This window comes from Lates calcarifer, linkage group LG7_1 (genome assembly GCF_001640805.2).
Source record: "Lates calcarifer isolate ASB-BC8 linkage group LG7_1, TLL_Latcal_v3, whole genome shotgun sequence".
Classification (NCBI taxonomy): Eukaryota; Metazoa; Chordata; class Actinopteri; family Centropomidae; genus Lates; species Lates calcarifer.
Genome location: NC_066839.1, coordinates 1,015,404 through 1,038,447, shown reverse-complemented (window position 1 = coordinate 1,038,447; position 23,044 = coordinate 1,015,404). Strand labels below are relative to the sequence as shown.

General features: G+C 43.4%; 2 protein-coding genes across 15 annotated transcripts in view; both read left to right on the top strand.

Annotated features, from left to right (window-relative positions):
* Positions 1 to 16,960, top strand: part of vta1 (vesicle (multivesicular body) trafficking 1) — a 46,048-nt gene extending 29,088 nt beyond the window's left edge. For 2 of the 4 annotated variants that reach the window (XM_018674612.2, XM_018674615.2), the window contains exons 6-8: positions 5,097 to 5,342; positions 7,752 to 7,829; positions 16,656 to 16,960. In XM_018674612.2, coding sequence (XP_018530128.1) covers positions 5,097 to 5,342; positions 7,752 to 7,829; positions 16,656 to 16,801 — 470 coding nt within the window. In that variant the 3' untranslated portion in view covers positions 16,802 to 16,960. The remainder of the gene's footprint in view (positions 1 to 5,096; positions 5,343 to 7,751; positions 7,830 to 16,655) is intronic. The other 2 variants (XM_018674613.2, XM_018674614.2) reach the window with 2 other exon arrangements.
* Positions 16,961 to 21,029: 4,069 nt separating this feature from the next.
* The window catches only part of adgrg6 (adhesion G protein-coupled receptor G6), a 79,475-nt gene continuing 77,460 nt past the window's right edge, over positions 21,030 to 23,044 (top strand). For 3 of the 11 annotated variants that reach the window (XM_018674607.2, XM_051071605.1, XM_018674606.2), the window contains exon 1: positions 21,037 to 21,336. In XM_018674607.2, the coding sequence (XP_018530123.1) occupies positions 21,335 to 21,336 (2 nt within the window). In that variant the 5' untranslated portion in view covers positions 21,037 to 21,334. Of the gene's footprint in view, positions 21,337 to 23,044 lie in introns of all 11 variants that reach the window. The other 8 variants (XM_018674604.2, XM_051071604.1, XM_051071606.1 and 5 more) reach the window with 5 other exon arrangements.

Here is a 23,044-nt window from a genome sequence, read left to right as displayed (position 1 = left end):
TCAGACTAAAAGACCTGTTAGCTGGGGACGACTCGTCCAATCTGCCGTCTTTATTTAGGAAAAATCTGATTTTTGGATCAGGGTAAGTCTCGAGAAGTGGAAGCCAGTCCAAGTAATGTCCCCAAAAGTGACAATTTGTGTGTGTCTTTCTGTTGTTTCTTCCAGACACATCGGCAGCCCAGATGTTTGTTTGTTTTGTTTGTGCATGTGACAGAAAGAGAGAGAGCGAGCGAACACATCTGTCCCTCCATCAGAAGACATTCCTGTCAGACAGGATCATTGTAGACTGATTGTTGTTGTTTCATCCTGTAGACGCAGCATGATTCAGATAGGTGGAGGTCATTTTTGTGGTCAAACAGTCTACTTAAGTGGTGGAAAGAGGGTTCTGATAGTTTCAGTTGGAATCCAAGTCCAACTTGGTAAAGTACCAAACCCCTTATCGAATCTGTCACTCGTGTTCTCTGTTTAGTCTCTTCTGTCTCTCACTCAGACACTACAGGCATCGGCAAAGTAGAAAAACAGACTGATGACATATTCAAACAGTGACAACTTAGCAATGCTGTTGTTAACAACAAACATGGCCGACCAGCTTCAGCATAAAGTTAATGAAGCAACTGCACAGGGCAATATATGTGGACGTATACTCACAACTAAGGAGGGAATGACAAGTCTTTTGTTTGATAAAGTAAGAACTTCAGAACTTTAAAGTAACAACAGATTTGCATTGCACAAAGCATCAGCATTCAGAAGTGTCCATGGTTTATGTTCGATAGTTAATGAATTAATAGTTTCTATTAGTGTTGGTGTCAGGGTTGACTGGTCCCTAAATCTATGTATAAACTGTTTTACTGCAGTAAAAGCAGTCCTAAAGATTCAAAAAGAGATTCAGTCTCGATAAGCAGATTTGCAGCTGGATTCAGAGTTGATAAAAAGTGAACCTCATCCCTGTTTCTAGGCCACAGTGTGGTCCAGAGCTACACCCATCCACAAGCTGCTAGGATCAGGTGTAAAAATAGATTCTTGTTTAATAATTGGGTCATCCTGCTGCTCTGTGCTCCGACTTTCTTCGACAGTCTTCTGGCTCTCCACGGGTCAAAAGTACATCTTTATGGTTTTTTGTCAGCACCACACTGTTCTGTTGGACAGGCCTCCGTCGGCTGGTTGCTGCTGTGTAACAGCAGGCGCTGGACACTGCAGTGATATGAACCAGTTTAAGTAGGTTAATTAACCTCTGGAGAGTAGTGCGACACACTCACTCTCTCCCACACAGACACACATACTGTCTCACACGTACCAACACACACAAATACACCAGCGGTAGTTACAGAAAGACCATTGTCTCCCAGCAGCTCTGCTCTGACTTTCCATTGGCTGGGAGGGGGACGTGTTTAGCAAGAGGAAAGGAATGGTTGGAGGGAGGGGTGGAGGTTGGGGGGCCAGAGACAGAAAACAACTTCCAATGCTTAGCTGTAAAAACATAAAGGATGTGCTCTGTGACCCAGTTGTCAGAGGGAAATGTATTGAAAGGGTTCTGAAATGTTACAGTTAGACCCAGTGAGACACATGGAGAGAATGAGAACAGAGACAGTGATGGAGCTGGGTCTGAAGTCTTTTGGCTAGTTCAGTCATCGTAAAGCTTGCTGATGAATTCTGATTGACCTGCTAATAATTGATGTAATGACTGACTTAATGATTCAGTGTGGAAAATGTTTGGGAACTAACCTGTTTTTAGCAAATATGCAAAGGGTCCCAGACAGACACGAACAGGGGGCGCTGGGGTTCGTAGTCGGCACTTGACTCTTAGGAAAAGAAGGAACATGTACGTAAAAGTGAAACTAAATGCAGAGAGACGCTCACAGCTTTCTGTCTGGTTTCCAGCACAAACAAACAGGTTGGCTTCAGTTGGCACTGATACCAAACAGGATAGTGATAATGGATAAGACGTCATGGTGCAATTAATGCACCGTAAACCAGATACATAGACAATGGCAGTGTTTTCTAGCTAACACCATGTTGAAAGATAACTCCGGCATTTTTGAACCTGTTATTTTGACCCAACTGAAGTATGTCCACTAAAGTTCTTGTTTTTGCCAATGAGTGGCTCAGATTGTGTAAAGATACCAAAGATTTTTGTCCCTATCAATGATTTACATCCAAAAACATTGGAAAATACGGCCCAGGTTCAGTGTAACTGTAGTTAGCCTTTAAGAGCAGAGATGGATCTCCATTGGCAGAGCTCCTGACAAGAGTGTACTGTCTGAACTGACTGAAAGAGCAGAACTCTGCAGAACCTCAGGAATCATTGTTTAAAAGTGCCCTATGGCAAGACATTCAGCCGCTAATGGTCCCAGAGGAACAGTTGTACTGTGAATCATCCTTTCTGCCGCTGTACTTTTTTTTTTTTTAGTCCAAACTGGCCACATTGTCTATTTATTCCCCAAATTCACAGGCCACTTTTGGTGTCACACCAACCAGATCCTGAATGGTTGGTACACCAACATATCATCCAGCCAGAATCTACGACCAGCACTCATCAGTTGGCTGCTGGTAGTTTCTCTGGTCTGAATTAAATTGTCTAAAACTAAAGAGGGTTTAGAGTAATGTGAGAGTGAGATGCTCTGATTTTTCTCTGGTAGAAATCTATGCTAGAGCCCACTGTAATGAGGTGGTAGGGAGTCTCACATGGCAGGTAGTCATTATTCTGTGTGTTTGTACTTATTATGTATAATTTCATGTTGGTAAAAGTGACCCAAAGAAGGCAAAAAGGGACGAGTGAGCTTTTAGAACATTTCAGAAGTTCTGTTTTCCCTTTTTTGTGTTGTATCTCAGTTGTAACAAGGTGAGAGATTTCACGGGGAAATCAGTACATGCACCAACAAATTCTTACACAGACACAGATCAGATCTGTGAAGCAAATAAATCATCTGTGCCTGTCCATTCTCATGCAGTATGATCATTGCTCTTTGATTTCACAATACTTACAGTCCAACATAGAGTTTGCTAATGAACTCCTCCTGTCGTTCCACCAACACTTCAGCAGTTAAAGGATGAAGTCGTGCCCAGATGTGAGAACAGAGAAATGAAAGTGAAGCTGAAAAAGAGAACAGATGCTCACTTAACTTTCTCTGGATAAACAAAGTTTAACAACTTAATGAAAGACAAAATATTCCGGCAGACGTTTGTTAAGTGTCAGATCTCCTCCTAATGCCTGTCTGCCTTCCTGCCTGTAATGCAGTAATGACAGGTCGTGGAGGTCAGGGTTTAACATGGTGTCAAATACAGCCTGTGTCTGCAAATCCACTCTAACAGTTTTAATCTGTCAAAATACCTTTGGCTGTCAAGAGATGTTTTCTTTGTGTTAGGTGTGGTTGCTGAAAGAGGCAAAGTCTCCAGCGTCGGGTTCATGTTCAGAGGATGAAAACACCACAGGCTGTAACTTTTTTAAGCATCTTCCTGTAAACATCTCTCTGTCCTTTCTTTTGATCCGTTGTTGGGTTTTGAAGGATTATTACTTGGTTTTGAAGCACGGCTTTCTCTCTTAACTCAAGCGTAACTGTGATTCCTTGCCAAACTCTAATCTTTAACATGAGTATAGATACTGTAAGTGTACAGGTATATAGAGGTGGCGAACAGCTGCTGTAATGTAATCCAATGGACAATCGTCTAAGTCCGTCCACTAATTTTCTTGTTTTTACCACTGACAGACTCAGATTGTTCTTCTCAGTGTCTGACAACATTCTGATAGGATTCCTACAGAGACAGAGCTTTTTATTAAAGAGGAAGATCCTTTAAAATGAAAATGAAAATGGCAAATGGTGATGAGGTCAAGATGTGATGTGTGTCACAAACAAGTAACAAACATATTCTAATGCCCAGAATCCAGGAATATTGCTGACAAATGCAGAAGCATAATAATAAAGGTATATAAGTCATACAGGATGATCCAGATGTCTGCAGGTAAAGTGTTGAGAGAGCCTCTGCTTCATGTCCCATTCCTCATTCAAAACCAATGTCTGATCTGCAGTTTAATCTCATTCATATGAATTCTAATCATTTCACCCAAACTCATTTTTGAACCCAATGTGCTTTTGACGAAGAAACAATTTTTGCTGTGTGATTGAAACCAAGTGAGGCTAAGCTCCTCCATTCACCACCAATCTGCTGAACGCTTCTGCTGCAGCAAAACCTCATTTCTAGAGCTCAGTGTTTCATTTCTTTTCATGCACTGATACCTCTGCGTAAGCTGAGGCTGAGGGTCAACAATCAGATGGACATGTCAGGAATTAGCGATGAATGGTTTTGGGTGCTGCCATAATTGTGTGGCTTATCTGAGAGATGTGAGTTGAATCAACTATCTTTGACATAATATCACTCGATATTTAATTTCCTCCTTAGCTAATTTCTACGTGTCAGAACATCGTTTGTGCACATGCACTTAATGTTCCTATCCATAATGTCAGAACAATCAGAGTGTGTCAGGGGTAAAAACACTCCTCCACTTTCATATTGATTCTGCAGGATGGACACATCACTAGTTATTTGTTAAATAAAACCAATCACACCCCGAACAAGAAGTGAAGGAGGAAACGTGCAGATCAGACTTATCCAGGCTTAATCCCAGGCTTTGATCAACTCATTTGTTTGTCCAACTGGGACATCAGCTGTCAGTGAACACCCGAAACTGAAAAAAAAATCGGAGATATGGGAAACGACTCAGCGATCTGGACTCAGGCCACAGCAATGTGACTTTCCATAAACGATAGTTAGAAAATTCAGCCAGCAGTTTTCATTGGAACTGAAGAAATACTCTGGAGTAGTCCACAGAGCATTTGATGAATAATGTTTTGAACTGTTTTGACTCTGGCTTTGTGAAACTGCTCACTGTACATAGCCAGAATAACATGCTCATGACATAGTCAGCAAGTCGCAGAAAAGAAAGTGAGAGGTGCTACAATCTCAACAGTCTCCTTGTCTTTCTTTTCTCTCTGTGATAGATGACTTTAGATTAGATAAACTTTATTGTCCACCTATGTGGAAATTTGTCTTTGGTTTCTCCAACAGATTGAAAAATTCTCTTTCTTTTCTCTTTGTGACAGATGAGTTTGGAGCTGAGGGTTTCGCAGGGGCTGGCCCCTCCCACGGGGGATCCTTCAGGGGAGCTCCTCCTTCCGAAGAGGACCAGGACAAAAGTTTGGATCCAGGTCCCGCCCCGGGGATCGGGTTTACTCCGAGTCCAGGACCGGGGCCATCGGGTCCCCCCACCACCAACTACAACAACATCCACATCCCACCAGGGGCCCACGCACCGGCCAACACTCCCGCCGAGCTGCCTCCACCCACAGGTGCGTCTGGGTCTACACGATGAGCAGCAGGACTGCTGTGATCAGTGTCGCATCAGTTCGATCCAAAGTGAAATACCACGACAACTGCTGGATGGATCACCATGAGATTTGGTTCAGATAACTGGTGATCTGACTTTTGTCTAGCGCCATCATCAGGTTACATGTTTAATTCTATTATACACCTGCAGAACTAATGATGTTCCCATGAGCCTCAGATGATGTGAACATTTTAATTCTAATTCATTTAGAAAGAGTGAAGCTGAAATGAGTCTTTTAGAAACATCCCAAAGAGTAAAAGGTTTTATTCAGTTGTCAAGAAATGAACAACTATTCTGTGTGGTTTCCAAGTAAATATATTTCATTTTGAATTTGATTCAAACCAACTTTTGACTACTGTCAAGAGGAGCGGGACATGCGACATATAGTCATCTGTGGCGTTGCATACAGATCAGTCTATTCTAGATTCTCTAAGTGGTTCGTCTCTTCCTTCTAACGTCTCTGGCAGTACGTTGTCTGGTTGTCTCCATATGTTCAGATAAGACAAGTCATTTCAAAACAAACAATATAACATCATCGTTTTTTCTGATTGTATCTGCCCTGAACCTTGTTGTCCATAAATCCTGGATTATTGTGGGCTGAACGTCAGACATCGTTAAACGAGGTGAGTCCATGGACGAGCTGAGGGGGTGTCGCTGTAGGTCAGGAGACTGAGCGCGCGGGTCGACACTGTGGGGATATGAACACGCTGGTTCACACTGCTAAATATTAATGAGAGCTATAGACCTCAGGAACAGGTTTCAGTTTCTCAGAAAGGTGAGAGAAATGATCATTTCTCTCATCGGCCTATTCAAAGGAAGTAAACCTGCTGAGCTGTTCAGTGAAGGAGCCAAACTGCTCCAGGTCCAGCTGTGATTCACTTACTGGATTTAATCTGAAAGCCCCTGGAAAAAGTAATAAGTAATAGACAAAGTATTGTTATGACACAGTCAATGATGTAAAATAATTAGAATTCCCATTATTCTCTGATTATTCATTGTCTAACATGGATTACATGATGTGTCTTTTCCTTCTTATCACCTGCCTCTTAATCCCTGTGTTTTACTAATTTCCCCTGATAACACTGAGTACGTGATGGCCCTACAATTCTCTGGCACTGTTTTCAATAACACATCTCCTTGAGAGAGCACCTCACACACTCTTCAGCAAGTGTGCTGAGTGTGTGTGTGTTTATATTCGGGCTTTTGCACTTGTCCAAATGTTTGCAGATGTTCTCTTGAGGATTTAAAGATGAGTGAGGATGCTGGGATCTTATCTGTGGTCGGTGGAGTTCGTGTAAAGTTTAGCAGTAATTGTATTTATTGGGATGTTGACATAAAGATATTGAGTAATGCAAAGTGTGTGTCTCTGCCTGTGCACACTCTTAATTGTCCCCCTGTGGCAAATCAGTGTGTAAAGACAAAGGCTTATGTAACACAGCGTTTTGCCTCCTGCTGAAATCATGTGCATGGGTGAGAGCAAATTTGGACCTGGTTTCCCATGTCGAGGGCAGAGTGTGGTGGAGATTATGGATCACACAAGCTTCTGAACAAAGAGCTGGCAACAGAAAAACACTGTTTCCAGCTCACGGGTTGTTGTTTTCTGGTTGGCATTTTAATCACATGCGGCTGCTGTGAGGAACAAGTGATTAAACCAGCGGAGCGACAGAGGTTGACCTTGGTGTTTGTCCAGTCAGAAAAATGTTGCTGACGGGCGAGGTGTGTGTTCACACCCTGCGAGGGCTGCTGATAGTGAAGGACTTTTACCGATCACAGGAGAGCTGCAGGATGTGTGTTTGCGTCAGTGTGTGGGAAAGAGAAACAGGATGTGTATGCGAAGGAATGTGGTGGATTCCAACATTAACTTTAATAACTTTGCTTTTATTTTAAAAAATCTGGAAAGCGATTGATTTCCATTCTGTCCACGAGTAGAAACATATTCTGAAGTTTTGTCGCTGTAAGAGGAGCTCAGCTATAGTTTCTCCTGGAGCAGAAAAATTTAACAAGCTCTGCATAAGTTGTGCACAAGTTTAAAAATGACAGCCCCGACATAAACAGCTGTGGCTCTGCAGTCGTGATCCTGGTCTAGTCTGAAAGAATCCACAGTGACTGAACCTAATTTAAAAAAGGCCATATTTTACATTTGACTGTTCCAAACGTTACAGCGTTGTTAAAGACTTTGTGGACTCATCCATCCACCCTGAGTCTACAGGTCTTGGTCAGCTGAATGTGGACAGTGGGATAAAGGAAATCAGTAAATATCCAAATATGTGTTTTACAAGTGACCATGAAGATCCATTATGTAGCTGTTAACATTTCTTATTCAGTATTTCTTAACGTATTTATCATAATGTGAAGTGTTTCTGTTGACCAGCAGAAGGAGTTAAACCAGTGCCTATGCCCCGATCAGTGCCCACTGTTGACCCCACACTGCTCAACGCCCAGCAGCAGGGTAAGAACACACACACTCCTATACATAATCAATATACACTGAATACAGATAATGCACAGAGACGCTACAGACGCTGCCTTTTCTTGTTCTATTCCCCCGAACCCTGATCAGACAGCCACAGCTCTGAACTCAGCTGCTGGTGTTTTAACACAGAGAAAAGATGAAGATGTTCAGCAGCTGTAGAGCTGATGTTTCTCTGTAGCCCTTGATGCTCATGTGAGACGTGTCTGTTCCTATAGTAAAAAATAGAAAAATGTCAAGCTGTGCATAGTTGGAACAGATTCCTGAGACTGAGCCCAAACTCTGACAGACTTTAAATCCAGCTTAAAAGCCTGTATCTTTCCTCTTGGCCTTCATTAAACCTTCACTCCTTTTCTTTTTCTTCTTTTAATGATTTAATTTTCCTTTGTTAGTTTCATTCATCACCCTGTTTTACATTTTATACTGTCAGACTAAATCCAAGCTCTGCACATTGTCTCTCTCCATGTCTGTCTTCATCTGCTGGAATCACACTGTGTGTTCATGTGATGACGGATCAATATACAGTGTACGAGTTATCTGCATTATTTTATCATTATGTTTTCAGGTTGTCCGTCTCTGTGTTTGTTCCATGTTCCTCTTGAACGCGATAGGTCGGTAAGACCTCGAGGGAATTTCTTCAAATTTGGTACAAATTCATTTGGACTCGAGGATGAACTGATTACATTTGGGTGGTCAAAGGTCAAAGGTCAAAGTCGCTGCAACCCCACTAAACACGTTTCTGGCCTCGTGAACGAAACATCTCACGAACGCCTCGAGGGAATTTCTTCAAATTTGGCCCAAACGTTCACCTGGATTCAGAGATGAACTGATGAATTTGATGGTTAAAGGTCGAAGGTCAAGGTCACTGTGACCGCACAAAACATGAAGAATTCACACACTAATCAACTGCAGCTGGACTGGTTGGTGGAGGCATACAGCTGTGAGGTGGTGATACTAGTAAACATTGGCAGTGATGTCTTTTAATTTCTTCTAAATGAGGTGTTTACTGTCCAGAAAGAAAGTAGGGTATACAGATTTTTTTTTGTCTCTGCTGAAATGTTTGCAGGATTTTCACTCTCATTTCTCCAACATTAACTGGATTATGAAATACTCCACAACATTTATGAGTCAGAAACTAAAACTTTAGCTGAAGATGCAGCCATCTTTTTCATGCAGAGTTTGTGTATTCTGAATTTCACGACATCAAACTGGTTTTGACAGATTTAATGAGACTGTCAGGTGTTTAGGATGGTTGGTAGAAGAGACACATCCGGTCCGTCCTGAATGGTCTTTGAAGTCCACTTTGAAGCCATGATAGTGTTCTGGGGTCACCTGTTAGCTTAACTCTCTGATGTGTTCAAAGCTGGAACGAGGATGAAGTGTGTGACGAGGACAGACAAAAATACAGATCCAGGCAGATCCAGTGAGTGGAGCGAGGCTGAAATGGGTCTTTAGTTCGGAGTCCGTTAGTAAGTTAGTTCTGTAGGAGCTATCCTTTAAAGCAGCTGGTCTTCCACAGTGAGTCTGAGAAAAAGATGGAAAAGATAGTTTCTGATACAAAGCTCCACAGCGCAGCGGGAGTCGTGATAAAAATATCCCTCTCATCTCCTCCTCTGAACACCACAAGATGTAGAATAACTGGTGTGAGACCGCTGAAGACATTACGGAGCAGGAGACGGTGGTGACGGTGACCATCGCTGTGTGACTGGTCCCTGCACCAGTCGTCTGTCTGCCATCGAACCTATCATTACAACCACACCACCGCCACTTTGCCGCTGTCTAGACTATCATTAGCTGCCGGTGGTTAGCCACAGAGAGAGTGAGAACGAGAGGGAGAGAGAGCAAATGGTCGGAGCTGAACATGAAGCTCCATCCTTTCCCCACAGTTCCACCTCAACACATTGACATCAGCCTTATTTACATTAGTTTTAGTTTCACTTTTGGTCAGTCTGAACTGCAGCAATATGAGAAATGATATTTTCCTTCGTCCCACTGCTGCCCCTGTGAAGTTTCTGCATGGCCAAGTATAATGTCTCTAGCAGAAAGGGTTAGATGAGTGTTTGTTACAACTTCATACACCAGCTTTTCTCCAGTCAAAGTTACTGGGTATGTAAAGATAAAAAGACCTTGCATGATCACACACTCAACTGTTTTTGGCCACGAGGCTTTAAAAAAAGTTATTCAAGGAAAGCAGGTTTCTCTCACACGTTTTGTTTTTAGGAAATTGGGCGACTGATTTGAAAAGTGTAGTTCAGCTCCATTAATCGCAGAGTTTGTGGTTCGATTCCCATTTCCTCCTGTCTGCTTATCAACGTGTCCTTGAGCCACTGCTGTCAGGCACTTTAATCCATTTACTGTTAATATATATAACTATGTAAGGGTAAATTATAAAGTTTTAAATAAAGACTTTGTCAGCCGTTTCTGGATAAATGATGGAAAAGTCATATTGCAGTTCTTTAGCTGAATACTGCCCATACAGGAGGATTTGAGATCCATGTGGCTCAGTTTATTTTTCTCTAAAGATTAGTGTGCACACTCAGCAGAACCTTTAACTGGATAAATAGGTGAAATGAATAATTCAACCCCTTTCCAAGATTTGATTCAAACTTAACTGCAAAGTCAATGAAAGAGGAAAAGCAGCTTTCTCCTTTCAACTCTGCACTTTTTTCCTTCACAGGGTGAATTCAGGCGTGCCCGATAAACTGTGTGAGACTCGGCCAATTACACATTTGTCCGATAGCAAATTAAAATGAAAAGGCCTGTTTGAGGAATACATTAAGCCTCGGTCCGTGCAGATAAATGGAACTCCATTAATAATATGTCAAAGAGCCTGAAAAGAAAAAGGCATATTAACCAGTAAGCATGTGTTTTCTGTTGAACAGCTCTGAGTGTCCCTGCATTTTCTATTCATGAGAGGAGATGAGAAACTCATTTGCTCAGCAGTCCTCTCACAGCCACTTTCTGTTTTTGTGCCATTAATCTTTAACCCTTTACCACCTAAATTAAACAACTGATGGTTAAACTCCTGAGATGTGGACATGAGGCATTTATGACTCTGTTGGACGGTCAGACCTCTTTGAAGGAAGTAAGACACCTGGATTATTTTTACAGCATGTTGTTCTTTGTTGAAAGTTCACGTTATGTCAGTTTTCATAGCACTTATCTGTTCTGCACAGCTCTGCAGCGAGCTGAACACACATCCAGTAAAGGTTGATGGTTTGAGTTTGACCAGAAAGATACTTGCCTTTAACCAAACACATGATGGCTGCCTCATGTATCCTGCGTCACCAGTTGGGCACGTCCTGAGAAATAACTCTACCTGCACAGAAACGACATGAGCAGTGTGGGGATGTGACAGGGTAGGGCAGCAACAACAATGGTGGAGAGTTTTGGACATAGTTGTTGTTGTGTTGCCATGACGTGTAGTTACATTTGTAGGTTACGACATACAGTTTAGTGTGCATGCCGATGCAGTGTCTACGGTGTCAGATCAACACAGAGGTATAAAGTGGTCTTTAGTCTTTGAGGTTTTAGAAAAGAAAATGGAGCAAAACATTTTGAAAAGTTCTAGAAACGACTTAGCATCACAGTAGCTGCAGTTTGACAGTTTTTGTCAGTAAAATTGGTGTGGAGTGAATATCTTCTGGTTGTAGAGACTCTGGGAAGTTAGAATCTGCACTTTTCACTACTTTCTGACATTTTATAAACTAAACAACTTTGATTAATCACAGAAATGGTTGTAAGATGAATCGATAATAAAAATAATAGTCAGTTGCAGCTGTAGTTATTGTCGTACATTCATTCTGTTTACTGACACAGCCTGCTGAGACTGCACGACTAAAACTACATTTCTCTTAGGAAAGCTGATCGTCAAATAGGTTCTTTTATTTTTCTTATCTCAGATGATGATGTGGTCTTTTTTTTTATTACCACCTTTTTGAATGCCGTCTCTCTCCAAATCTCCCTCCTTGTCGAGCGCTGTGGTTTCTGGCCGTCTCCCATCCCTCTGCTGACTTTCTCACTTCATTTTTCCGCTGTTTTCCCTCCTCCTCCTCCTAAACTCTTCCCATCTTTGGGAGTATGCAGTCAGCATATTCACAAGTCTTTTCCAGCTTTCTAGAGGAGAAGAGAATCAGCCAAGGGATTAGGGGCTTATGGTGCAACATTATTCAATCATTTTTTTCCTGTTCTTCTCCAGGACATTTTTAAGAGCAGAGGACCATGTTTTATGAGCATTACTAAGCCAAGAGAGACATTATCTGTTGCTCTGTTCTCTCTGCCTGCTCTGATTCTCAAAGAGGGGTCCAGGGACCTTCACAGGTCCTTTATGGTGTCTCAACTTATTAACATTAAAATAAAAGAATAATTTGGTGCCGTTATTATTTCATGTGCCAGACATTAACTCTGTGAGAGACGTGTTGGCTGTGTGCATCTTTAGATTTATCCTCTCTGCTTAAAGTCACGTTTTTAACCACTGCCTGTTGTGGTTGGTGCAGCTCAAAATACACCAGTGACTTCAGCGTTTTAACCAGTGAACAAACACACAATCAAGATTCAAGTGATTGTTTGGTGGTAGCTACCAATTACACCAGGAGTCTCTCTGCTTCAGTTTACAAGTCCGATTTCAGTTTTCATACAGAATTCCCAAAGGTTTTCATGTCAACTTAACAAATGAATCCCAGTGTTTAATCCTTTAACACTGCTGTTTTTGTATTTTTGAAACTTTAGTCTATGAAAGTTCTGATCCTGCAGGAGAAAGTGGTTCATTTGGGTGATTCTCCTGGTTCTGGTCTCAGTTTGTTTCCATCATTCTGGTCTGACTGCTCTGATCTGAAAGACCTTTTCCTCTCCGAACACTGATCACTGGACGTTTTTGCTTTGTTCTCAGCAAACCTTTGAAACTGATGCGTGTGAATGATTTATGTTGAAAGCCAGTCGTGAGGTGCTAGAATAATTATGCTGTACTCAAAGTCACTAAGGTTACTGGGTTTGGGCAAGGTCCTGCTGAGACACCACAGTCACAGCTGTCAGTCAGGACGTTACACTTACTTTTTAAAGCATACATAACAAAATAAATCCAAACTCCTCCTTTTTTGGGAGCATTTTTATACACAGTCATTAGTTTTTGCCCATTCCAACACTGACTAATGCCAGAAATACTGGTCTGATTTGTACTACACCACAGTCAGGTGATGGTTGCCTTGTGTGAGTGGATAGTTTCATAATCATCATAAGAAATCATCATCCCTCACTTACAACTGTTGCTGTTGAGCCATGCAGATGGTTTTGGTTTGACTTGGACAGGGGCTTTGAGATATCAGTGGTGCTAAACATCCACAGAATAGTTTTTATTGGTTCTAGTTCAGATGTAGAAAGTAGTTCCAATGAAAACTGTTCAAAGCGAGGTCTGTGGATCATCCTGAGTAACTGAGACGCTGTTTCTGGGAACACCCCTTCAAATGAAGGTTTGAGGTCCTGGGTAGGTGAAATCCTCAGACTCTGATAAACAGTATGGATGTTGTTAGGGGTAGAAATCGGTGTCTAGACTCAGAGCCTCTACAACATAAAGGATCTACTGAAGAGTTGTTGAGTATTACTCTTGAAAACGCTGTCATTTGTTTTGAGTTTGTGCTGCCCGTCATTTCACGGCTCAGAAAGGAGCAGCAGTGATCTGCAGCTGTATAAATGAATGTGTTTGATATGGAGATCATGTCCTGTCCTGGACCGAGTCTCATGTTCTGTTTGCAGAGCACGGTGTGTTCTCGGTGGGATGGGAGGGCCGCGGACGCATGGTTCGAGTTAAAGAGGGTCCCTGTGGGGAGGGAAGACTGGATCAAGGGAGGGAAAGAGACGGGGTAGGAAGAATTAAAGAAGGAAAGAAAGGACTTAAGATGTAGGGGAGGAAAGAAATAAAAGATAAAGGAGAGAGGGAGGGACTGAAAAAACAGAGATAAATGAGTATCAGTGTTGATACAGAAAAACATGAGAGAGAAACCAAATGTGTTCGAGGGAGTAGACAGTGAACGTGTCATTCAGACAGTGAGAATGAATTTCATTTCATTTTTCATTTTTCATTTTACCAGAGGGACACCGTTTAAGAAATGATCAAATATCCATCACATACATTTTGGCTTCTTTTCAATTCAGAAACTCTTTCATTAATTCCAGCAGAGGAACTTCAGCACATCTTTTAGCATTTGTTATCACATTACCACTGGAAAAATGTGCATATTACCAATAAAGCATCCAGTATATGGAATGAAATTAAATTTAGAAGTGAGGATGGGCTGAAGAAGACAAGTGTGTGACAAGAAAGAGAAATCAAGGGAAGACTGAGAACGGAGAAGGAACGAGAGGAATATGTGGAGAAAGGAATGAAAGAGGACAGAGAGATTTATGAAAACAGAGAGAGGTGCTCTTATTCTTTACTCAGGAGCTCTGATGTTCTTCAGTGACCTGATGTGAAACCAGAATGGCTCTCAGTAGAGCACATACCTCCACCAAGGCCAAATCCGAACCTTTAACCTGATCCACACCAAACCTTAACAGGTTCCTCCCTGGCTCGTGCTCCATCCCTCCGTTAGGTTTAGTGCAAATTGGCTCAGTACTTTTTGTGTAATCCTTCTGACAAACAAACGTTGGTGTGGATCTGGTTAAGGGGTTGTATCAGGTATAGCTGCAGATGTTATGCAGTTATGTTATGGCTGCACTGCTCGAGTTTCCACGTACTCACCATGTAGTGAGCACAAAGAGACATGTGATGAGGTGCAGAACAACAAAGCTGGAAGAGACGCAACATGGTCCAATAGATTTTCCGAGTCCAAAGAGTCCTTAGAGAGGACACCAGAGAGGAGAGGGATGACGGAGGGATGAGAGAAATAATAAATGAAAAGTCAGAGCAGACATCTTCTACAGGATGGATCTTTGAGGGTTTATGAGGGGTTTTCTGGGCTTTACAGCAGTGAGCCCTGCATTCCTCTGGTATACACTGGAGTCCTGTATGTGAAGGAGGGTGTATATGTTCTATAGTGTTGAACCAACCATTAGATGTTGTGTTTCCTGCAGGCTCAGCTCCAGTCCTCCAGAGACTCTGATGGGTGGAGGGCTGTGAGTCTAATAAGCTGCAGAAACGCCGAGTTATTTCTTAGGTTACAGTTCGTTTATTTACACAGATCCTTTATTTGGAGGTTGTTGCCTGGGACATGACAAAGAAAGAAAACCCTTCCTACCAGCAGTAAATCAATAATAAATCACACAAACAATATGATGTAATACAGTGTACAGTGATGTAAAACACTGGAAGGCAAAACAGAACAGAGGACAGAACATGTTCAGTTTGGTTCAGTGTCTGGCATGTCCTCCTGTTTTCATTTTAATGTAGTGTACAGTCTGTTCTCTGGCAGTGTGAGACGGCTTTTCTCTGAACTGTGAGATGTGAAATAGGTGAAGACACACACACTGTGAGTGTTGTTTGCATCATGAACTTATAGAGAATGATAACGGCTGCTTCGCTTCACTTCAGGACGTCCTTCAGAGTCCAGGCTCCAGCTTCACAATTCACAGTTTTAGTTGAGTTTTCTCTTCTGCTGTGGATCAGCTCCCGTCCATCCATTATCTGTACTGCGTGTCCTCAGGGGTCCTGACGTCCAGGTCCTCTCCACAATAAAACAGGTTCCATCAGTCGCCCTGAACGTGACAGGAAATAGGTTTTAAACTTTCTTTCTGGGCCAAACATGGATACAAACTAAGACCCAGACAACAAACCTGCCTCAGGCTCTGCAGGGAAAACCCTGTTTTTTAAAACATTATATTCTCTTTTTTCACAACAAAAGCTCAGTCCTAACGCAAAAGAGCAAATAATTAAATGAGGAATGAAAGAAAAGCAGCAGTGAAATGGGAACAGCTCCTGTCCCAGTTTCAGAACCAGCTGAAAACGTCATCTGCCTCATTTCACCACATATAACACGACAGGTTATAAAAACTGATTATTCATTAATTATTAAAACTGCTTTATCTGCATTTAAGACAAACCATATCTGTCCCAGACTGAACCTAACGAGACCTGAAGCCTGGTCTCCAGTATCAGTGTCTGAGGGATGTGGTGGGCTCACAGGGAGGTTTGTCTCAGAGGGACGCTGAGAGGCGAGAGGACGACTCCCTTTATTAAATACTGCAGTAATACACACAGTCAGATTACAGTGGAGTCTTTCTTCAGACCGTTCACATCACTCTGACCTCTGACTCTGCAGCAGGTCGTCCTCCATCATAAATTACCCACAATCCCCTCGGTGCTGACAGGTGGTTATGGTTCGGTGGTGCCGACTTTCCGTGACGCACAAGTCACAAGAGTTTTCATGGAAAAATCGCTTCAGTGTTTCCAGAAAATCCCATTTTTCAATCACCATCATCAGCGTCGCTCCCGACGTCGCTGCGTCTCAGAGCCTCTGAGCCAGGCACTCGACACCACCTGCTGCTTTTATTCTTTATGAACAGTGGCAGAGCTCAGGCTGAGACGAGCTGAAATCACCTAAAACAGATTCTTTTTCAGATACAGAGAAGGTTTCCTGTTTTAATCCAGACGAGCTGCTGAGTTTCTGGCTGCTTTGGTTTGTTGGTCAGATATATTTTATATTTCTGCCTCGGTCTGTCTCTGTCTCTGTTGACAGCCTCTCCTCGGAGCTGATTTCTGACTCTGATCTCTCCGACCTCCTCCTCTTTCTGCTCCTTTCTCTTCTTGTTATCTTCTAACCCCCCTCTTTTTCTCTCCTCTCTCCTCACCCTCCCTCCCTCCTTCCCTCCCTCCAGGCGGCGTTCACCTCAGCCCGGAGGACTTCACCAAGGCCCAGAAGTACTGTAAGTACGCTGGCAGCGCCCTGCAGTACGAGGACGTCAGCACGGCCGTCCAGAACCTCCAGAAAGCCCTGAAACTCCTGACCACAGGCAAAGAATGAAGCCTTTGTCCTCCTCCTCCTCCTCCTCCTCCAATCTGATCCCTCCATCCCTCCCTCCTTCCTTCCATCCCCCTCTTTGCTCCCCAGCAGCGCCGCTCTATCTGTCACACTGATCTGGCCCACACACACACACACACACACACTCACTCACTCACTCACTCACACACACTCACACACTCACACTCACTCACACACACTCATACACACTCACACACACTCATACACACTCATCACACACTCACTACACACTCACTCACACACACTGAGGGCGTCCTGTGAAGAGAGCTGTTGAACTCGCCGTCAAAGGAGGACATGATGGAAATCAGTCTGCAACAATGGCTGCCTGTGTCTGACTGACTGACTGACTGACTGACTGACTGTTGAACATGTTGACTGACTGACTGACTGACTGACTGTTGAACATGTTGACTGACTGACTGACTGACTGTTGAACATACTGACTGACTGACTGACTGACTGTTGAACATGTTGACTGACTGACTGACTGTTGAACATGTTGACTGACTGACTGACTGACTGACTGTTGAACATGTTGACTGACTGACTGACTGACTGACTGACTGACTGACTGTTGAACATGCTGACTGTCTGACTGACTGACTGACTGTTGAACATACTGACTGACTGACTGACTGACTGTTGAACATGTGACTGACTGACTGACTGACTGTTGAACATGCTGACTGACTGACTGACTGACTGTTGAACATGCTGACTGACTGACTGACTGACTGACTGACTGACTGACTGACTGACTGACTGACTGACTGACTGACTGACTGATGCTGACTGACTGACTGACTGACTGACTGACTGACTGACTGACTGACTGACTGACTGACATGCTGACTGACTGACTGACTGACTGACTGACTGACTGAACTTAATTGGTTGATCCTAAAAAAGCTTCACTGTTGACGACCGTCAGCTGACAGTTTGAACCTGAACTCATCGTCCTCTTACTGAGTTTTGAACTTGACTCTGATAAAGACAGTAAGAGGACGTTGAGTTCCCCAAAAATCCTTCCTCCTCCTCTTCTTTCATAAATATCAATTAATCAAATTAAATCAATTGATTAGTGTCAGTTTTCATCTGTTTAACAAACAGGTGTGAGATTAATATCAACGGACTGACTGACGGACTGACGGACTGGAGGATGAGACAGACGACAAAGGTTTAAATCTCTGATTAGCACTGAATACTGTGACTGATTTACAGGCTGAACAGGCTGTTGACCAGGTCGTCCTCTGTTCTGTTCTGATGAGTTTCTTCGTCCACAGTCACCTTCAAGTAAAAACTGATCCTGATCTTTTCTGATCTGTAGAATCCTGTTCAGAATGTACTCGACCGTCGTGACTCGGATTAATCTCAGAACTTTGGCTTGTAGAGTTTCTGATTTTTGAATTTCTGTAACGACGTTTGCTGTTTTAGAAGTTGAAGCTGTTTCCTGTTTGTGATTAAAGAACAACACGAGATGGAATCAGTGGACTGAACTGTGTCAGCAGGGGGCGCTACTTCACTGTCCTCATCTCTCACTTGGTTTTTTGGAGGTTTTTGTGTCGACGTATCTTCCTCTGTATATGCTGATGATTCCTGAGGCGGTGGTGGGTTTTTTTTCTGGTTGTTACTTAACATTTAAGTTTCTCAGAATTTATTTTAGTGGGACTTTTCACAGCGTCGCAGGATCTTGTTCACCCTGTCTGAATCAGAGCTGTTTGAATAAAACATTTGAAATGATGGTGTGGTCTCGACTCTGTTTGCTCCTTCACTTTTCTCCTCTGATCAGTTTGAATCGAAGCTTGATCCCGGTGCCACAGCAGCTCTGTGACCAGCTTCAGCCGATCTTGGTGGTTTTTAACGCGATATTTTAACCAGATGAAGGATTTTAGTCGTCAGCGTCTGGATCTGAAGTTAATGTGAGCTAACGTCAGCTCAGCCCTGCAGAACACCATCAGAGACCAGGAGAAGCTGAGGGCCACGGTGGTGAAGACAACAACTCCCATGATCCCACACTACTTCACAAGGTCGTTAAACGGTGTCCGTTGTTTTGATTGAGATTTGAACGTGAAGTCATCAGAGGAAGTGACGGCGGCTGTGGTCGGGGTCAGGTGAGCGCTCAGAGCCCTCACCTCCTCGCTCCGCCACTGCTCCGTAAAACACCACCTGACACAGCAGACGTCAGTCCAAAGACAGATGGACAGGACGTTGAAATGTCCCACGCGCTGTGAAGGTTCAGAGGACTGAGACCAGATGTGGGACTGTCTGTCCAGAGGGTCTCATACCAGGAACACATATTTTTATCTTTATTGGTCCCTGATGGGAAACGAGCCTCAGTCATCTTCACGTCACGTGATCCTCAGACCAGTCCTCAGAGAGCAGGATCAGCTCGGACACGTCTCATTTAATTTGAGTTTCTGTTTAAAGGACAAATCCAGTGTTTTCTCCTGTTTTCAGGTGTGAATGATTCATAGAGACAAAACTCTTTTTGTTCTTTTTTGGCACTTTGAGTCAAGTCCTGAACGTTTTCAGGTGCCAACAAGTCCTCGTGTGGTCAGGACTTGTTTTTTCTTTAAGTGTGAAAAGTGAGATAAAGTCAGATTTGTTTTTCTTCACCAAACTAATGTGAGCTGAAACGCCAAGAACAATTAACATGTCGAGGGGTTTCCTGCTCATGATGGTGAAGTCAGACCAACGCTGGTTTTTACAGGCTGATACAGACACTGTTTCTGACTGAGCCTGTCGACGGCTGATATTTTAAGATAATGTTAAGGAAGGTTTTTAAGAAAACAGTTATTATATATAACAGTTATTCTTAAAGCATTAGACATGAATGTGAAACAGCTTTATTCAGGAGACCCAGCTGTCTGTCTGTCTGTCTGTCCTGTTTTCTTCTCTCAGCCAGGTGTTTACCTTCACTACCTGTTGGACTGTTGGCGCTCTGACTGCTCTCTGTACAGTCTGTTCACTGCTCACACTCGTAAAACTGTTTTTATTTCATGACTGAATCTGCCAGGGACACAAAGTTTTCTTTTTTATTCATATTACATCATCCTCTTCTTTTTTCCTTCTTTATCCTCCTCTCCCTTCATTTTTTTGTAGTGTGTGTGTGTGTGTGTGTGTTTTGAGCTCAGAAAATGGCGCCGTGTGTTCTGTTCATGAAGCAGGAAGTGACACAGCAAACGTCTTCGTGACATGGTCATGTGATCTGTGATGACCCACCGCCCCACCCCCCACCTGACACAGGTGGTGATGATTCACCTTGATAGAAATCGGGGCCTTTATCAGGCAGGAACATCGACCTGTGTGACGCTCAGAAGCAAATGAGAGGAAACTCTTTGTTCCTGCTCACTGTCCATGTTTATCAGAGTGGATCCATCAGCGCTGACCTGGAGTCAGTTTGAACCATCATGCCACAGCTGGAGTTTAATCTCACTCCAATGATGCTCAGCAGATAAAAACCACCGTTACACAGTTTAAACAACCTGTAGAGGTAGTGAAGCTTAAAAACCAAGTACACCTGAGGACAAGTACAAATACACTTCTCTGTACACCGTCAGTATGAGCCAGGTCTCATGATGTGTAGCCTTTTTCTTTTATTTCATGTTCAGGTTAAAGGAACACGTTCAGTTTCTGCGAACCCGAAATGTCCGACTACGTCACCAGGTGTAAACGCGACACTCCCCGGAACTACGAAACATCGCGTGTACACGTCACACTCCCGCGGAGTTTGAACCAGGAAACAGTTTTCACCTGCGGTAAGTTTAAGTCAGTCAGTCATTTAATGGAAGTTTAACTGATTGTTTGTTTGTTTGTTTCTCCTCTGCTCAAACAAACAAACAACAAATGTGTGTGTGTGTGTGTGTGTGTGTGTGTCAGTATTGATCGGTTATGAGTTAATGAGCGGAGCTGATTGGTTCACAGGTGACTCTTCCATTTTAATCAAAGAAGAATCAGTTCAAGTTTAAACAGCTGCGTCACTTCCGCTTCAGGTCTCTAAAGTATTTGATTGGTTTTATTAGTAAGAGACCACGTGACAGATACGGGTCTGGTTTGCTGTGGATCTGTTGTAGATTCAAGTCTCAGCTCCGCTTTATCTTTATTTGGAAAGTTAATCCCGGGAGCTGTCCGGCGACTTTTATTTTGACAACCTGACCGGAAGTGACTTCTATTGTTTCTCTCATCCGGCTTGACGTCACTGCGCCTCCAAAAACCAAACGCTCCAACTCTCCGCATCTTCTCTCTCCGCCGCCGCCGGGGAGTCCGGGTCAGTAAAGCGAACCCATCCGGTCCGAGGAGCCGCTCCCTCTCTCCTCCCTCCTTCTCTCCCTCTCTCTCTCTCTCTCTGTCCAAACTTTGGAGAGCGTTGCGCGGCGGTCAGGCGCAGTGAGGATCTGTGGAGACCTGGTCTGAGTCTGAGAAAAGTTTGGAGCAAAGAGAAGAGAAAGTTTCCTGAGAGTTTGAGGAGCGGGAGAATGACCGTGCGGGGGGAGCAGCTGCCGCTGCACTGAGAACATGTGAGTCCGCAGATCTGTGCGCATTAATCCGCTGTGTGATGTTCCAGTCAGGTTCAGTGATGTAAATATCAGGTGTTTGATTCCCGCCGTGTGTCAGCTTCATGTGATTCTCTCTGGTGTGAAACTGTTGGGCTCTCAGACAGCTGTTTCTGCGGCTGAGGTGAAAGGTGTTTTTCAGCAGCAGAGCTGATCTCAGTGTTTTCCATGATGCTGCCTATAGTTCCATATGTTCAGGATCTGGGATCAGGGATCAGGGATCCTCCTGAGGGGCCTCGGCACCCTAAAGAAGAACCGTGTCTTTGTCACGTTAACTTGGAAGTGTTACTGTGAGGTTCAAAGCTTCCAGTTTCTTCTCGGTGAGGAGTGAAGATCAGAGTTTCTGTCTTCATTTGTGTCTGTGTCACCTTTAACCCTGAGCACTTTGTTCTAAATGCAGCGTGGTGTGATGGAGGAGTCAGAGAGCTGGGTCATTCGTCCGTCCACCTCCTGTGTGATGAAACTAGAACTTGATTCAGTCAGAAAACGTGTGGCCTCTGTGGTAACAACACGTTAAAGTGGTCTCAGTGACAGGAGGTGAACACGTCTTTGAACAGATGATCGTCTTTCAGTCAGGTGCAGAAACACCTGTTGACCCTTCAGGTATCAACAGTTTGAATCGGTTTAGTCCAGAGAAACAGGACTCAGCCTGTAAAACAGGGACCGTGTGTGTTCAGATGTGACAGTTGTTGTTGGTGCTGAAACAGTAAGAAGACTGAAGGTGCAGCTGCCTGCTGTTACATCTGTTTCCTCTGGAATCTGACTGAAGACAGAAAAGTCAGAACAGCTTTTATATGAAAAGTGATGAAAGACATGATCAGGAGCAGCTGTCTGTAACTAATGCAGTTTAATTAACCTTTGCTGTTTCTAATATTTTGTCCACTCTCATTTGTATTAACGTGGTATCATGGATTCAGGATTTCCCATGATTCCTCCTCCTCCCCGGTCTGAGCGGCTTTAAGTTCATCTAAAAGCCTCTGAATTGTTGTTGATGTTATTTATGGTGTAAATTGTAGAAATGGGTCAGTGAAGCAGTGAGGTGTGAAAGTCTACAGAGGATTTAAACGTGAGAGAAATATTTTCCTGATAAAACAAATGATAATGTTTAAAAGCCTCCCAGAAGAAACAGTGTAAGAGTTAAACGTGTCCGTCGTTCCGCTGCAGTGAGGTGACTCTCAGGGTTGGACTTTATCGAGCTCTGACTTTATCAAAGAAAGTGTTGTTGAAGGTGGACTCTGTCGGTGCCAGCTGTTACACAACCTGTGAAGGCGATCTGCCCAGAAAACATGAAGTGTGTCCCAGAAGATGACGCTGAACAACCTGCCTTTAAGAAGAGGGGGGTGACGTCACATAGCATCCTGTTGACAGGAAGCGTGGGCGAGGTGGGGGGGTAGTTACCTGTTCTGTTCCCCCGGTGTGTGGTTTACAGGTGTAGGTTTGGCTGATTAGAATCAAAGATGAGGACTAGGTGCAGATGGAGGTCTGAGGGTCAGGTGGAGCAGAGAGGAATGTGCTTTCATTAAGACTTGATGTGTCCACCTGCAGCTTCAGTCTGATCCTGACGACATGACGACGGCTGCGTCCTGACACAAACATGCAGGTCTGAGCTGTTGATGCAGTCCTGAACACTCTGTTTACACTCTGCTTCTAATAAAGTGTGTTTTGTAGGAAA